At 57.0% G+C, this 16,655-nt stretch overlaps 1 protein-coding gene across 7 annotated transcripts in view; it reads left to right on the top strand.

Moving 5' to 3' along the window:
• The window catches only part of RBFOX3 (RNA binding fox-1 homolog 3), a 405,763-nt gene that overhangs the window by 321,182 nt on the left and 67,926 nt on the right, over positions 1 to 16,655 (top strand). For 2 of the 7 annotated variants that reach the window (XM_084749072.1, XM_084749075.1), the window contains exon 1: positions 8,362 to 9,176. The exons of 2 other annotated variants lie outside the window; for them this stretch is intronic. In XM_084749072.1, the coding sequence (XP_084605198.1) occupies positions 9,072 to 9,176 (105 nt within the window). In that variant the 5' untranslated portion in view covers positions 8,362 to 9,071. Of the gene's footprint in view, positions 1 to 8,351; positions 9,177 to 16,655 lie in introns of those variants that run through there. 3 more of the 7 variants (XM_084749071.1, XM_084749076.1, XM_084749070.1) reach the window with 3 other exon arrangements.

Below are 16,655 nucleotides of genomic sequence, written 5' to 3'. Positions count from 1 at the left end.
CACAGCGTTTGCTCTCAGAAATACAATCCCAATACCATAAAGATTCTGGTCTCCCAGCGTGGATTTCCAATTACCCACACTCGGCCAAGTGGCGGCCACTTCATTATAATTCTGTAATTGCCATATGGAATTCCTATAAATTTGCTGTTAATTTTTAACCACTGTGGCCTTCTCTTGGAAAGTGTAGCAATAATTTGAAAATCTATGGATGATATTTTAAGTGGACAGAGGGAGGGGAGTCCAGTGGGGCTTAGTGGAGAGAAAATAAATACAACAGGAGTCAGAACTGGACCTGGGAAGGAGTAACAAGGCTCCCTTCAACTTCTCTGCAGCCGTGTCTGTGGTAAGCCAGTGGCAGGGAGAATTGATCAGAGCCTGATCCTTGAGGGTCCTGTTCTTCAAGAGAGTTGCTTTGCACTCTGGGTTCTTGGTTCCCCGCCCCCAGCTGGGAAGTAATTTACAAGCAGAGTGTAATCTTCCCACATTGTGTTGCTCTGTGATCTCTCCCAGAATTGCAACATGGCCTGGGTCTATAAAAGACGCTTCGGAGAAAAATGTTTCATGCACGCGTTTTTACCCCTGATCGCCACCATGCAAGTGAGCCCCCCAAGTGCTAGGCAGAGCAGTTATTTGCCTTCCAGGAGATGCTAGAAGGCAAATGGAAATGGAAAAAGAACGGGAGCTGTGGTGCCAACAGCCAGGGTACCAAAGACTGACAGAGAAGCAACCCTACCTGAAAGTTTGCTGTTTCTCGTCAGGGTGGGTCAGAGATGGAGACACTTGGATCTAGGAAAAGGGAGAGTGGGCACAGGGTGTGAGGCCCCAGAAGGATGCAGGGTCCTGACATGGCTGGGGAGGTGCTTTAGTGAACTGTGCGGGTCAGCAGGGCTATCCACTTCGCATCTCCAGCCAACCAGAGACATTCGTTTACACATTGCTTGTCTGCCCCAGGAAGTCTAGGGTGCAGGCACCCCAGGATCTGTCTGTCTGTCTTTGGTGACTTCAAGGCTCACCCTTGCAGGGCTGGAATACCGCATCCTTCCAGCCAGCCGCGTGGCTGCCAGGAAGGTATCAGGCATCCGCATCCAGACCCTGAGCCCACCCCCCAGAAAAGCAAGGAGATTGGCTTCTGGCGGACAGGGTTATCAGACGGCAGCAGCGATGAAAAATTGGGCCATGGAGCGATTTGAAGGTCCCGGTGTTTGATCTATTGCGGGGCTGGCTCCTCACGGCTTTGCTGCTCCCGAGTTTGGTGACCTGAGAGAATTAGAGCCTCCTTAAATACAGTGTCTGTTGGCTGTATATTAATCAAGCAGGAATCAAAAGTCGCAGCATCCCAGGGAAGTAAGAAAAGGAACAGACGGCTCCCCCAGCCTGATGCGGCAACTCTCGGTGGGAGGAAAGGCCGGGAGCTGCGGAGAGCAAGCCCGGGGCTCCAACTTCTCCTAAACCTCCTTGCCAGCAAATTCTCAGAAACCCTGTGCCTTGGCACTGGGGAATTGTGTTAGTGCCGAAACGGCACTAGACCCCCGGTGCTAGCACGGATCAGGAAAGGGGGGAGGAGGCTTCTCCTCAGGATGGAGAGGAAACCAGAAAAAAAAAAACCTCAGTTACACCTAACCAAAAGCTCTGTCCCACGGTCACACCAAGAGCATGCCCTTTGCACGGTTCCCTGGCAGGCACCAGGCCTCTACAGAGCTGTGTCTGCACTCGTGGTCCCTCTTCTGCTCCCATTGTGTTTGCAGCGGGTGGCTAGCCTTAGGACTTCCCTGGAGGGGTGTTTGCGGCTTCCGGACAAGGCTGGTGCTGGCTGCACCCTGCCTATCCCTACCTCAACCCTGACAGTCCTTGCCCCTTTTCCCCAAGGCCTGATAAAGGAGTTCCTATTTGACCTTAGGGGTGAAAGGAGAGTGTGTGGGTCAGCGACTGTCTGTTTCTTTGCCGTCTGCCAGCAGAGACCATCTCTATTTCTGAGTCCTGGGACAAGCTCAGTCTCCCATGAGGCTTCACCTGAATAGCCTTCTGGCTCTACCTAGCCTGTCACTGCTCTATCACCCAGCTCCTGTCTGCAGCTTGGCTTGGCCTGCCTGACACGGTGCACTGGCCTCTCCAGGGCCATGAGCTCTGGCAGGACACTGCTGCCTCCCTGGACCTCTGTGTGCCGTGGGCTCCTAATGAGCTTTTAATGAGCCGATGGTCTGGCTTGGGGGGGGAGGCAGGGGGTGGGGTGGGGGGTCGTGAATGGCAGGGGAGGAACATAGTGCCAGACCTCTTCCGTTTCTGCTTCCGGAAGCCACCGAGTGGCTTCTTAACTCGGTGAGTGCTGGTTCTGGGTCTACAGGAAGATGGTTCCCCTATTTCATTCTCATCTGTTCACTTGAAGGATTTAGCTTCCATGGTCCTTAGCACAAGGAGCCCCTGGGATGGTTGGTGGTTGGGTCTGTCATCTTTGGCCTCTCCTCCCTCAACAGTGAAGAAAGGCCCACTAGTTTCTCTGTGGATTAAGATTTTTTTTTTAATTGACAGCAAGAAGGACACATCAGCTTTGTAGAGAGTCCAAATAGGCAGAGGACCCTGGATGCTTCTCTGCAGGGCTGCTGGCGAAGGAGGGAGCCCTGACCCCTTCCCCTCCCCAGGCTCGCTGCTTCCCCACAAATGCTCCTTGGTGTGATTCCAACAAGACTCACACCAGCTGCAGTTCACACCAGCTGCTGCATTGGAGCTGCCGAAACGACAGCCCTGTGCTTGGTGCCCACCCCCACAGGCAGCCCGCCCACTGCTTGATGCTGCTGGTATTGCAGTTGTCCTGGTGGGTGACCCCCGCCACCCCACCCCCCATCTCCTGGGAGTTAGCGGAGGTGGCAGTGGCTTCAGCTCCCCCCCCCCATGTTACTCCTTCAAGGCCTCTACCCTCTGAATAAAATTAAGATACAAGGCATACTTCCTCGACAGTCATGGTGATAAAAACCTGGATGGGCTCCCCAGGGAGACATCAGGGGCTCCTTCCACAGAGCACTTCAAGAGAACAGCAACCGGAAACAGCCCCTGTCCCGAAAGGCTTCAGTGCCTTCTAGCCAGGGCAAGGGACTGAGTGATAGAGACCCCAAATTCCCTGGCAGCCCTGTGTCCCCATGCCTCTGGGCTACCCCCATCTGATTCCAGGCTGGGCAGGCGGAGGGGGGGGATAAAGAACCCTAAAGGAGAGGCGGGTGCTGTCTGTGGAGGTCCCTTGATGCCGAGGGTTGCCGAGGACAGCTTGAGTGACCCAGGCTGAGCTCTGGGGGCAGTGAGTTTTACAGGCTTTCCCCAGCCTTGCAACTCTTGCTAGTGTCCTGGACATCGGTAGCCTGTGAAAGAACCCTGCCGTGATGTTAGCACAAGCTGCCCTCAGCCCCTACTGCACCAGGAACCTGGCCACCCCAGGGCATTTTCTTCCATTGAGCTGGAGTGTTCATGCCCAAGCAGACAGATAGATGGCTTTCTTTCTTTCTTTCTTTCTTTCTTTCTTTTTTAAAGTGATTCATAGGACTCCTTTGTGGTCTTGACATCAAGACACCAAAATAATGCACAAGGTGGGGTCTAGGGTGGTGGGTAAGGCTCGGAGCGAGGTAAGGATGCCTGGCCGATGGAAGGGCACCCCAGTCCAAGGCAGTTTCTCTCGGCTACATCACAGGGTTCAGCAGCCCACTGGGTTCCTGCGACCTCCCGCCTAATGAGAAAGCAGAGACTGGCGATAATTGCTGCAGCATGATTAGGGGGTGCCTGGGCTATTGCAAATGACTGTTCCATTAACAGCTCTGGTTGAGGGCTGATCCTGTTAGGAGGGAGAAAGCCAAGGGCTAATGATGAGGATATCTGCAGAAGAGCACATGCCAAACAGCACGGTCAAAGGGAAGCCAAAGGCTTCTGTGAATTCCTCGAGCCTGGAGTCCGGTTTTCCAGGCTGGAATCAGCCTCTTACCGGTTGTGTGGACCTTGGGCCGCCTCTATGATTCTCACATAGCAAATGGGCACTGTGGCTCCTTCCCTGTGTGACTTGCAACAGTGCGGGAAGGCAGGTTGTGTTGAGGCACTTTGAAAAGTCGAGAGAGAACAGATAAAATGCAAGATATTGCTACCCTTTGCATAGGTAGCGATGAGGCATCCATCTCTTCCTGCGTGGCTGCAACTCCTGGGAAGTTTTAGCAGACAGTGTGTCCTGTCCTTCTGGTCCACACACCAGCTTCCTCTTCCAGCTCCTATGAGATTCTCGGCCCAGTTTCTGAATGGGGGATTGCTTGCCCACAGTTAGCACAGAAGACTAAAGGTTTGGGGCAGGGGGTGTTTTCTCCCAACCTCTGCCCAGGCCCTGCCACCTAACTCTCTAGGCATGTAGGGCCCAGATGCAGCAAGAAATTCCAAGGAGTTGGTCAAAGCTACTGCTGCCAAGGCCTCTGGCCCACCTAGCCCTGAGGTGCTGAGGCACAAGGTTGCCACTTCAACAGTCTGCTCTGAGCTCACTCCTCTTCTGCAGGGGAGGGGAAGGGAGAAGGGAGCCTCAGGGCTCACTTACAATAAAGAAAGCTTGGCAACAATGCTGAGTGGGAAAAGCCAAGACACCCATAGCCCTCTCTCTCTGGGAACAGTCCTCTGGCTCCTGGGCCCCTGAGGGGAGGGACACTTGCAAAAGAAAGATGTCCCTATAACTGCAACCCTGTGCAACTTCTGCCTTTTCCCATATATCTCGAGTGTGCCCTTTGCTTTCAGTCTCCCGGTATTTATTATGTTTAATTTTGCTGGGACGTGGTTGTAAGTGAGACGGATGGAGCCGAATGTGGCTGGCAAACGCCTCTTAATTAAACAGATAAATAAACTCCCTTTGCACGCGGGGTTTTTACTTTTGCTGCAGTCTCTGCTGAGGCAGGGGGATGGTGTCACTAGGTGGTGGACCCCTGCTGAGCTGAAAGGTGGGTGCTGACCACAGCAGGCTGTACTGGGCTTGGCTTTTTTTCCTCTGCATGCTATGGACGCCTTGACAGAAGGAGGCAGAGAAGCCCAGAAGTGGGGAGGAGCCCCTAGAAGGCCCTCCTCACAGGCCTGCTGGGAAAGGAACCTCCAGCTGGTATGAGTGGGCCCTCTGCTGGACACCTTCGAAGTGGCCTCTTCCGCCCAGTCTGGTCTGGACAGCTCGGGACATTTGCTCCTTAGACCTATTCCTCTCTTTACAGAGGCTTCTCTGCCCTTCTAGAACTGGAAGTCCACCCGCCAGAATAAAAATGCATACAGACCCCCACTCCCACACTGTGGGGGATGCCTCCAGGAACCAGAGACATTTTTTTATGAGCTCTCAAGAACATCCCAACCTGACATGCCCCTGGGGTGTCTGCACCAGCAAGCCAAGGGCAGCCCCAAAACCAAGGCCTCAACCAACTCTAACCTCTTTCCCTTTGGTGCAGAATCAGGATGCTAATTTGCCCAGGAAAAGCGCCCCTGTGGTGAAGCGGGACTCAGGTGGGAAGTCATGTAACTAAAGGCTTCTTAGGTGACTCAACATCTCACTTTACAACCCTACTCTGGGCTGCACCACCCTGGCCCACCCCACCAGCGATGATGGATTCGGCCACTCTGCCTTGGTCCCCCCTGCTCATGTCCGAGCCTGTGCCAGGAAGCCTAGGGTTGGGGCAGGAAGGCCTGGCTCTGCAGAACGCATGGGAAACTCAGTCCACTTCTGGATGACGGCTTGGCATGGTGGAGCCCGGCTGCAACCGGAGACTGTGCACTCATCCCCTGCTCTGGGCCACAACTGCCAAGCTCTACACTGTCCCCCTTGCATAGGGAGAGCCTGGGGACAGCCAGACTGGGCATTCAGAAAGGAAGAGAGAAGACAGGACTGTGAGGATTTGGAGCCCCACTGCTTGTCCCTCATGGGGGGGGGGGGGCAAGGCTTTCTCTTTCCACCTGGAGGTATCATGGGAATCCTTGGAAATTCCCAAAGACGGGGGAAGACAACAGACAGCACTCAGTTCTCCATCACAGGACTCATTGGCCTACCTTTTGTTAAAAAACACAGACCACCTTAAGAGATAAAAACGCCACCAGACACTAACTGACACCTAGGAGGCGCAAAGTGTCCAGAAACGGTGAGACAGGCATGTGCCACCCACTGCAGGAAGCGGGACCACATGCAGCCAGCGAGGGCCCTGCTTAAGAGTGTGGAACAGGACGGGAGAGGAGGGAGCCAGGAGAGCTCAGAGCCAAGCCACCTAAACCTTCTGAGGTGCCTCCCATGCCTGGTATTTATAGCGGTGCCCAGGAGCGTAGAAATAATTACAGCTCAGTTCATGCCTTCCTAACAAGGCCCTTCTTAGATTCAGGGCGAATGGGATATTTTTTTTTCCTCCTGTATCTTTTTTTAAGTAGTGAATATTCTCGCTGGATTGACAGCTCTTCCCAGCTCGAAACCTCTCTCCAACCCAAGAAAAAGTGGGGGCAGCCTAGCCTAGCAAGTGGCTGGGTGGGCCGGCTTCCCCCCACCCACTACTCAGGGCCACACAACCCAGTCCATAAGGCCATGGGAGTATGGGAGAATGGTCAGGAATCTTGGGGGCATGGAGACTGTCGCACGGCCCAGGCTGACACAGTGGCCTGAATGCACTAAAGGGTGATTCCAGTCCCTGAGGGATACATGAGCAGGCCCAAGAGATTCAGCAACAGCCTTGAATGGGATCTGTGGAATTCAGTAGCTTGGCTTGTTCTGGAAGTGACACAGCATGTCCCGGGCACGGTATGGCAAGCAGCAGGCACACAGCCCTTGTCCGGAGAAATAAGCCAGACGATCACGCTGGAGATTTCCTTTTTAATTCTCTCTCGATTCTCCCTGGCAGCCTGCGTGCGATGAGCTGGCTGGTGGAGGCAGGAATCTAGGCAGGCTCCCTGGCCTGAGGCTCTTGGCATGTTAGGCTGCAGACTCGGTTTCCCCCGTTAGACGGTGCGCTCACTCCAGAGAGGAGAGCTGAATCTCAGTAGCTCCTTACCGCAGACAGTGAGACTGCACAATGGTCTGTCTGTAGCACTCGGTGAACACCACCGAGTTGCCCAGGTTTCTTCTAAGGAAAAGGCAGCTGGGCAGGGAGTGATGACAGACCATGTATACCAGGACAGTAAAACAGCAGTATGTGGGGCAGGAGGTGGGCAGGTATAGTGTGCTGAAATGGCCATACCCACTCTGGGCACTGCACTGTGAGGTCAGCCTCCAAGGTCTCAGCTCCCAGACACAGCCTGAAGCATCATGGGCCAGATGTGCCTGTCCTTGGTGCTGGGGATACACTACACCACTAGCAAGGACTGGGAGACCACGTGTCCCTTGTGGAAGGCAAGGGTGGCCTTGGAACGCCCAGAGCCCACATTCTGCCTGAGCAGCCCAAGCAGCAAGAAAAGGGGAGAAAGGCGTGAACCACCAGCGGCCTGTTCTACTCTGCCTGCCAGCCTTCCTCCTAGTCTACACAGCTCGCTCCTTTCTCAGAGCTAGGTCAGTTAGTTGCAGGGTGTTCAGCTGTGAGGGGGTGGGGTCAGAGATGCCTGACAAGAGGGCTTCCAAGTTGCATGTGTCTACCTGCCTCTTCACAATGTCACTTCCCAGTCGGTTGCTGGAGGGAGGCCACGCTCCCCCAGGCATCTTTTGACACATCACTTCATGCCCAACACCATAGGGGCAACAACCAACCAACCAACCAACCAACCAACCTCTGAGTTTGAAAGTGGAAACAAAGCCCAGAGACAACAAACAACTTCTCTGAGCTCACACAGCATGTAGGAGGACCCCACTTAAACTACCAGGCCAGCCATCTTCCAAGGGGAACGGAGTTCCACAGCAGTACTTGGTACCTGGATGTGCCCCTTCTTCCGGGGTAGTATGTGTAAGCAGGGTATGAGGCTGGGCACGCGCCCCCTGGGGCTACCTCTCATAGTGGCAGTGGGGGTAGTCCAGTCCCAGCCAAGCTCACCTGTGGCTTGTCTTGGTAAAACTGCCTTTGAGGGGGGCAGGCCCGCATATGTCTGGCTAGGAAGCTGCAGATGTACGCAGGCAGGCTGCAGTGGCGGCGTGAGGGGCAAATCAAGGCCTCTGTCCAGCACTGCCTGATGATGGGGCAAGAAGGGTACCCGATGGCCACTGTTCCCTGTTGCCCACCCCCATACGAAGTATCCACAGGACCATAAGCCTGCGGCAGGCTGCTGAGGTATCTCGTGGGGCCTGGAGGCCAGCAGAGGGGCAAGAGAGACTCTCAGGGGCTCTGGCTGGGCTTCTGGGCACTGAGCAGCTGGAAAAGCCTTCCCAGCACGGAAGCCTCTGCGTAGATGCCCTCATTACATCACCGACTTCCCCGCCGCGGAGCCGGCCTCCCTCAGGAGAGGCGCTTCTCTGAACGCAGGCAGAACGAGCACCTTCCGGTCGGTGGGCCGCAGAGACTCTCCTCACCGCCGCAGCCTAGACCAGCGGGAGCCAACCGAGGTCCCAGACCCTACGGCCGGCGGGAACAGAGGCTGCGCGCGGGCGAAGGAGGGGAGCGCAGGGCCCGCGGGAGGGGGCTAGGGCTAGCGGCCCGGCGCAGGACGGCGGGCGAGGGGTTAAGTGCAGGACCAGCGGTGGTGCCGTAGGCCGGATTCTCTTCCCTGAGCGCGGGGCTCCGTTTGATGTTGGAGTACGCCAGGGACTCCCCCTCCCACCGCTACACACGCGCGCACACGCGCACACTCACACACGCACACGCACCACTCTTTGCAGACAGGGCTCCGGTGGCTCCAAAGTGACTGGCTCCCCTCTCCCCCACATCCATCCTCTCGCGCAGAGCACCCATCCTCTTTCCATCTTCTCGCGCGCTCCCTCCAGCCTCCCCGCCCGGACAGGGGCAGCCCCCGGCAGATGCGCGCCGCTCCCCTTTCCATGCCTCCCTCTTAACGAGCGCCACGCGGGGGAGGGGAGGCCCGGAGGAGGAGAGACCGGGAGGGCGCCCGGGAGGCAGGGCGCGCGCACACACCGAGGGACGCAGCGAGCGCAGAGCCGTCTCGGCCGCCGGGCGCCCCCCTGCCGCCCCATGCTGTGCTCCATGGCGAACTCGGGCTGCCTCCTGCTGTCCAACTCCGGCAGCATGCTCCCGCACTCCGTGCCCTGTCCGCCTGCTTTCCTCTACCTCCAACAGGTAAGCGCCCCCGGCCCGAGCGCCCCCCGGTCCTGCGCACGTGCGCCCCGCGCCGCCGCCCACGCCCCGCACTTGGCCGCCTCCGCGCCGCCGTTGGTGGCCCCGAGGCTCTCCTCGCGTCATGGCGCCAGGGCTGGGGTTGGGGGAACTGCGCCTCTGAGTGGCAGAGGAGCGTGGGGGCGCCCGGGGCGCGTACGGTGCCGGGTCGGGGGGCTGGCTGGAGTTTGGGGCGTCGCTCGCAACTTTTTCGAAGGCGCGGGAGGGGGCGGCGGGCGGAGTCTCGAGGGAAGCCCAAGGGGAGGATGCAGGGGTTCTGGACACCCGATTACTTTGGGGGAACTTCGTGCCGAGACGCGAGGGACTGGGGACGGGTAGCCAGGCTCCTTCCTCGGCCGCGTCGCGCTAGCCCAGGGACCTCAGGGAGGTGGCGGCTGGGGAGCAGGGCTGTGCTGCAGCGCGGACCGCGCGCCGGGCCTCTGGGGAGGCGGGCCACCTGCCTGGTGGGACAGAGAAGCTAGGCCCTGAAGCTCGGGCCCAGGAGGAGGCTTGTGCTGGACTTTTTCAGTCTGCTGGACTGCGCAGGAATCTCAGGCAGGCAGACATTGGGGGACAGTAAACCCAGCGGTTAGGAGCCCCTTACATCCCTAGGATGCCCCTAGGGAGGTGCGCGCAGAACCTCAGCTTCCGCCTGCCAGCTGGCCTAAGGCGCAGGGGGCGGGGTCCTATGATCCCACCCAATGCGGAATCAGTGCGGGGGGGGGGGTGGGGGGCCAGGCCTGCACTAGGGATGGAGAGGGGATTCCCTGGGCTCCCCCAGGCCCTCCAGGTTACGGTTCTGGGAGCCAGCTTAGCCACAGCTGTCCTGATGCTGCGGTACCCTGGCCTCACCCACCGAGGCTGCCTACACCTCTGGCCTACCCAACCTCTCCATATTCTGGGGGCTGCCCCGTTGTGGATTCACACCTTGGCCCTCGGGTATACCCACATGGGTTGGTAGCTTCCGGGGGAAGCTTGAGGGGGTCCTAAGAACTTCCGGCTAAGCTGCCTGCCTCTGCTCCTTTGCTCAGCCCGGTTGGAGGGTTCCCATAGGACCCGCGTCTCAAGTGGGGTAAGGATGCCCACACAAGGGGTCAGAGTCAGGATCAGGCTAAGAAGAAACAGCAGCAGAGTGCACAGCTGACTGGAGATGGAGAGGTGCATTTCTCGGCCTCCAGTGGAGGTTTTGTGGAGACTCAGGTTAGCCATTGGGGGTGGGAGAGGCTCTTCATCTGTCATGCCCCTCCATGAACTCTCCAGGGCACCATGGGAGGTGTAAGAGGAACATGGTCATGGCAAAGATAGGCTTCCAGAACCCGACCCAGGACAAGCCCTAGGCTGCTGGGCACTTGGGCCACCCCAGGGCCCCTTCCTTGTCTGTGCTAAGGATTACCAAACATTTTGGCAGAGGGAGAGACGGGGCCTGCACAGGGATTAGGAACAGAAAGTGGCCTATTGCCAGAGCCCCAGGCTCTGGGTCTCACCTTCCTAGGACCACCTGTGACATTTGAGGCTTTCAGGATATACTACAAAAGCCACTGGGAGCCTTGGACCCACGGGCCAGCCCCCACGTTTCCGTTCAGCGTTAGTCGTTCCCCGGGGTCACAGACTTGAGTGAGGGTGGTCCTCCAAAGGCAGCTTTCCAACCCCTTCCGGTTTCCGTGACTGCCGGGATCACTTGGAGACTCAGGAGTGGGGCTGAGCAAGGCGTGCTTCTGTCAGGTGAGACCACTCAGAGATGCAAGGATGGCCCTTCACCCTCACACCCAGCTGTGAGGCAGGGATAATCCAGGTGCCTCCTGGCAGCAGGACCCTCGGATCAGTGGCAAGCGAAGTGTTTGGAGTGAGGGTCCTGGAGGCCAGTCCATGGCTTAATAGTTGCAACGTCTTGGGCAAGAGGCCTCACAGGACTCACCCGTGTCCTCCTCGAGCATATAGTCGTCCCCCCCCCACACCAACCTGGGGACGGAAGAGCTGAGCTAAAGATGAAGTCAGGGCCAGAGCTTCAGAGTGGTCTTGATGGGTCAAACCTGTGCTTTGGGTGGAGGTGAATCCACCAGCAAGGCCTGCAGCATAGAGAACCAGAGTCTGCTGGGGCTTGTTAACACACCCTGGCTGGTCGTTCGCAGCCTTCCATGGGGCCATCGAGAGGGCAAGAGAACTTCAGCTGAGCTCTCCCCCACCACAGATGCTGTCAGTGCGAGCAGCCAGTGCATGCCCACTGCACCAGGATCAGAAGCGGCCCCCCGTTTCCTTGGCCCATCCGCAGCCATATCTGCAGGGGCAGACAGCCTCGTGCCTCAGCATAGGTCTAGACCTGTCGTTCCCCTACTGTTACGGGTGCGCCATTTTCTGGGTACACACACAGCCGTTACAAAACGAATAGCGGCACTGGCATTCAGCTTGGGACCCAGCTTGTCCCAGACCACCTTTGGGGGTGACTTGACCTCTTACATCTCCTGCAGGGATGGTTGGATGAGGAGGGACCTTGGGCTGCACCTGACTAGACTTGTAGAGATGAGAGCAGGCCCCTCCTCCAGCCCCCTTGTGGGGGCTGCAGGTCTGCTGCACGCAAACGCTGGTGCCATATGCCAGCGGTGTGTTCAGTCTAAACAGCACATTTGCCATCAGAAGCAGAAGACGTGAAATCAAGCAAGACAAGCGACGTAGTTGGAGGCGCATTAAGATGCAGCTTTTACACACAGGCCAGCTTTCGAAACCTATGGTCTTTCGAGTTGGAAATTTGAGAAATAAAGCCTCAACCGGGTGGAATCCCGGTCCTTTACAGAAGCGTTAACCCTTACCTCCTGCGAGCTGCTAGGCCCTAGGTAGGGGACGCAGGATGAGGCCATGTCCCCTCGGGGGACACTCGGTTCTGTAATCCGTCCCAAGGTTCTGTTATCTTATGTCAGTCTCTCTGCAGTGGTGACGGCACTTTTTCGAATTCTAACCAAAATGCCTTGGGCTAGCCCAGCTAGGGTAGCTTGGCCTCTGGCTGGTAGGAGCTCGTAAGGAGTGGTCCTCGGCTTCCACTCTTGTCTTCCCCCTCCCCACCCCCTGCCCCATCTGCATCAGGAGCCCCATAAAGGATTGCCACGGGACTCCCTCTGTGTGTGTAAAGACCTGGACCCACTGCTGAGCTGCCTCATATGGCCCCCCTAGGGGTCTGTGATCTCTGGTGTACTGTCACCAGCAGGTGACCCTGGGGCTGATCATATTGACCTTTGAGGGGGAGTGGGAGTCTCAGGGAAAAACTCCAAAGCGTCAGCCATGGGGTCCCATATGCCCCCCCCCAGCAGAAGCCGCTTTCAGAGATGAAGGTGCAAAAGAGACACAGCTCACAAAATGGGCTTGTTGCCTTATTATTAAACTACAGTGTCCTATAAAAAGGGAATCGTATCAAGCCACACGGTTGCCACGATAGTAACAACTGTTCATGGGGAGAAAGATGGATTTTTCATGTGTGTGGGGGGGGTGGGGAAGAGCAGAAGGGTTGAGGGGTGCTCAGAAGGAGCTAGGGGACGCCTGGGAGTTGAAGGGAGATGTGGAGGCCAGCCACCCTGAAGAATGTGTCCTGAGTTCTGTTGATGTGACTGTGTATGTACCTAGTCAAGGTGAAACCTCAGAGAGCTTCCGTTGCTGCCAGCGCCCCCCTCGCCCCCATCCCCACCCCAAAAGCTTCCTTCCAGCCTGGGGTTATGCAGTCGACAGCTTCCTGGAGTTGTTGATAACAGTGTGTTCCCCCCAGGATTGGAGCCCAAAGTTGCACAGAGGGACTTGGGGATCCTAGGGCTTGTTCTGAGATTCGTTAGGCAGCTGTGTTCTTACTTATAACCATTCTCTCTTTGCTCTGAGGCAGGAACACTGCTAATCACAGCAATTTTTAATAAGGATTAATTACCGTAGCAAACATAACGCTGCTTCTTACACCTTGTGCATATTCCCGGCGTTTAGTCTCTGCTCCCCCGGGCTGTTAGCATATCACCCATAGACTTGGTGTGACTCTGGGGACCCCCACCGGATACACACTCACTCACCACAGTGCCAACATAGGTCGCCGGGGAGGGCCCCACAGCTGATGGTAAGAAAGGAGGCACGGGGCAGACACCTGTGAGGACATTGCCACCCAGATGCCCCCAAGTTACCCTGTGACTCTGTGTCCTCAAACCCTTGGATCCACGGGGACGAAGCGCTGTGCTTAGCTGCCTGAACTTGACACATGCAGCCAAAATGAGGACACTCCTTTCCCCCAGCGCCTCTGGTGACCGCAGGGACCACACCAGCTCTGTGATCCCTTCCTTGGTTTTCGTGCCTCGTGGGCTCGTGATTTTTCCAGAACCTGCTGAAGGCTAGCCCTCTGCGTTCACTGTGACACATTTAGCAACTGGGGGTTGGGGGGAAACCGAGGCAGCAGCAGGTAAACAGCACACCACACTGCAAAGCCGCTGAGCAGCACAGCCTGGATTCCGGCCTGGCACCCAGGTACCCACACTCTGGAGCCATGACTGAATCCGTCTCATGTTGCGATGAAGACCGGGATTCTGGAATTTTCCTCCCTTCCCTAGCTGCTTTCTCGGCTGTGTGCAAAGTAGAAGACACGTCAGCCAGAGATTCTAGTGGCCTGGACTATTTCTTGAATTTCATGTGGGTCTCTAGGCTGGACCCGCCCCAAGGAGGCATAAAGCGGGAGAAAAATGGAAGTAGCCTAAGGGTCTTAGGAACCTGAGAGCGACTCTTCATTTTGAGGGGTGAGTGGGATTCTCTGGATATAAAGCGGGGAGCTAGCAGTCTGGACTAGGAAAAATATGGACGGTGTACACTGGACTTGCCACCACCGGGGAGCGACAGTGAAAGAGAAACGGAGAGTAGCCCGGTGCTTTGGGTTCAAACTGCAGATCCGAACAGGCCCGGACCTCCATGTGCACATCCGATTTTGCCCAGAGGTGAGAAGCAGGTTCTCCTCAGTGAGGCATCTCCTGCATTCATTTCCTGTGCCATGAGGCACGCATGGGGCTCACGCTGGCAGCCATGGGCCTGTGAGGAGGTGGGAAGTGCCTGCTTTAGATAGGGTCTGTAGGAATTTCTGGTTTCATTGTTATGGCTACAGAGGCTACGGGGGTCAAGTCACCGATTGAAAGGGTTAGCCCACCACTCACACCCACCCGCTGCACCAACAGTGAGTCAGGGACGCAGTCTGCCTGCCCCGTGGCGCTGAGACACCAAGGTGGCTGGCCACCATCCTTGGAGAAGGTGAAGGATGGGGTTCCTGTCTGAGTGCCCTCTGGCTCTGTCTGCTCATCCTAGGGACAGCAAGTTGAAGGTGGCTCCAAGCAGAATTATCAGGTTCCCAGGGAGAGGGCAGAGGATGTGGCTCTTGCAGGAGGCTGGCCGCAGCCTCTGTCCAGCTCTAAGGAGGTGCCTGCAACCCTTGGCACCCAACTTTGGCCAGGTCAGGCAGCTCCAGGGCCTGAGGCAGACGGCCCCCTCAGGCAAGGCAACTGTAGTCCCCAGCAGTGTGGGATCCCGGCAGCTGGTCCCACAAGCTGGGCTGGGACATTGTCGAGAGGAGGTGTGTACAGTGCTGTCCTGTTTCTGAGCTTCTCTGGCCCTCTCACACCCGCCCCCCTCCCATGATCATTTTCCCTCTGTTTCCCCTCTGCACCCACCTCTACTCCTAAAGGATTCCCACCGTGCCCTCTCATCATCTGGCTACAGCCAGCCCCTCTCTCTGGCCCACCAGTCTACCAAAGGGGAAGTCTGATGGGCCTAGATCTGATGTGTTCTGTCATCGTGTGGCTGGGTCGTGGTCTTTGGCATCTAGGGCCCCTGAGAAGAGTAAGTCAGTCCAGGTCAGGACGGAAACACAGGTGGGGATGGATCCTGACCAGGAGACTGAGGCGCTGCTCACTTGAGCTCCAGATCCTGAGGTCTGTGATAAGAGCTGGGCCCAGCCTACCTGCAGGCTGTGAGATTCCTGCCAGGGGCAGCAGCATTGAGGCCTGGGTCTTGGCATCCCCACAGCCCTGAGGTCTCTGAACATCTCGGCGACTACAAGCAACAAGGAACGTCACTGCCGTGGCCAAGTGTTCTATGTCAAGTTATGTCCGTTCCAGGCCTGCAGTCAGTTTCAGGTCTAGAGATGGGACTAATAGGTGGCCAGCTGCCTCTGCTGGAGTCACAGACACACTGCCACACCAGAAACCCCATCCCCAAGGCAGCATGCATGTATGTACCTTGACTGTGAAGGCCTGGCCAGAGCCCACTCCAGGGGGAGAAGAGAGAGGGAGCCAGCCGATGGTCCCCTTGCTGCTGGGCATCTGGGTGTCTCTAGCCTCTGAGGTAGAATTTTACGTCCTCTTCCCAGAGCCGTGAAGCTCGAATCTGCCGTCTGCCACCCTCGCCCACAATTGCCCTCAGCCCAAGCCTCCCTCCCAGTCCAGACTTGCACTGTTTGTCAGGGTGTCACCTAGTGTGGCAGTGGCAATCCTGGCTTCTACATTAAGGTGGGCCTGGTCCCTGCACACTTGTCCAAGGGAGCAGTGGGGAGGTGAGTAGGTGAGTAGGGACGGAGTGGACATGGTGGTGTTTCTGCCGGTCTCTGGGACTCCTTGAGAAGGATAAAGGCTGCTTTACCTTGTGCCTGCAGCCAGAGTGCCCCAGAAGAAGGGCCCGTGGTGTCATATCTTCCCAAGGACGGGCACCACAGTGAGTTCCTTGCAGTTGCCGGGCCCTGGGGCGCCTTCCCTAAACCCTGAGTAGCAAGGTGTCGGGCATTTGTTTCCTTCTCAAGAGCAAGAACACTGACCCGTGAATGGCAGCTGCTCCCGATCAGGTGACATCGCCTTTGCCCACAAGCATTCAGACGTCTGTCTGTCTACTCAGCAAAACTAGCTGAGTTGAACCCAGGTCAGCGATCGCCCCTGCCTGCGAGGCGCCGCTGGGGAGGAACACTTACCAGAGAGGCACAGGTGTGTGTGTGCCGGGAGCAGCCGGAAGGCCGGGGAGCAGCTGAAGGTGGAGTGGGATTGCTGCGTCGTGGCATGGGGAGCATGGTGCTATGAGGAGGCGCTCCGGGTTCAGGAAGCTCAGAGCTGAGGCCCCGAGCCTTCGGAGGCAGCCACGGGGAGGGGAGCGTCTTGCTTGCATGCACAGCCTCGTTGCACCAGGTAGACAACAGGTCTGTTGTTCCAAGACACACTTTCATGTACCCAAATATTGTCTGTGCCTTATTGAGCTAGATCCTGTGCCAAAGAGAGTGTATGGGTGTGTGTTTGTATGTGGTGTGTGTGGTGTGGTGTGTGTGTGGTATGTTTGCATGTGCGTCTGTGGTGTGTGTGTGTGGTGTGTGTGTGGTGTGTGTGTGGTATGCTTGCATGTGTGTCTGTGGTGTGTGTGTGTGGTGTGTGTGTGGTATGTTTGCATGTGCGTCTGTGGTGTGTGTGT

This window comes from Acomys minous (assembly GCF_964271855.1).
Source record: "Acomys minous genome assembly, chromosome: 12".
NCBI lineage: Eukaryota > Metazoa > Chordata > Mammalia > Rodentia > Muridae > Acomys > Acomys minous.
The sequence above is the reverse complement of the archived record's forward strand: the minus strand, read 5'-3'. Positions and strand labels throughout refer to the sequence as shown.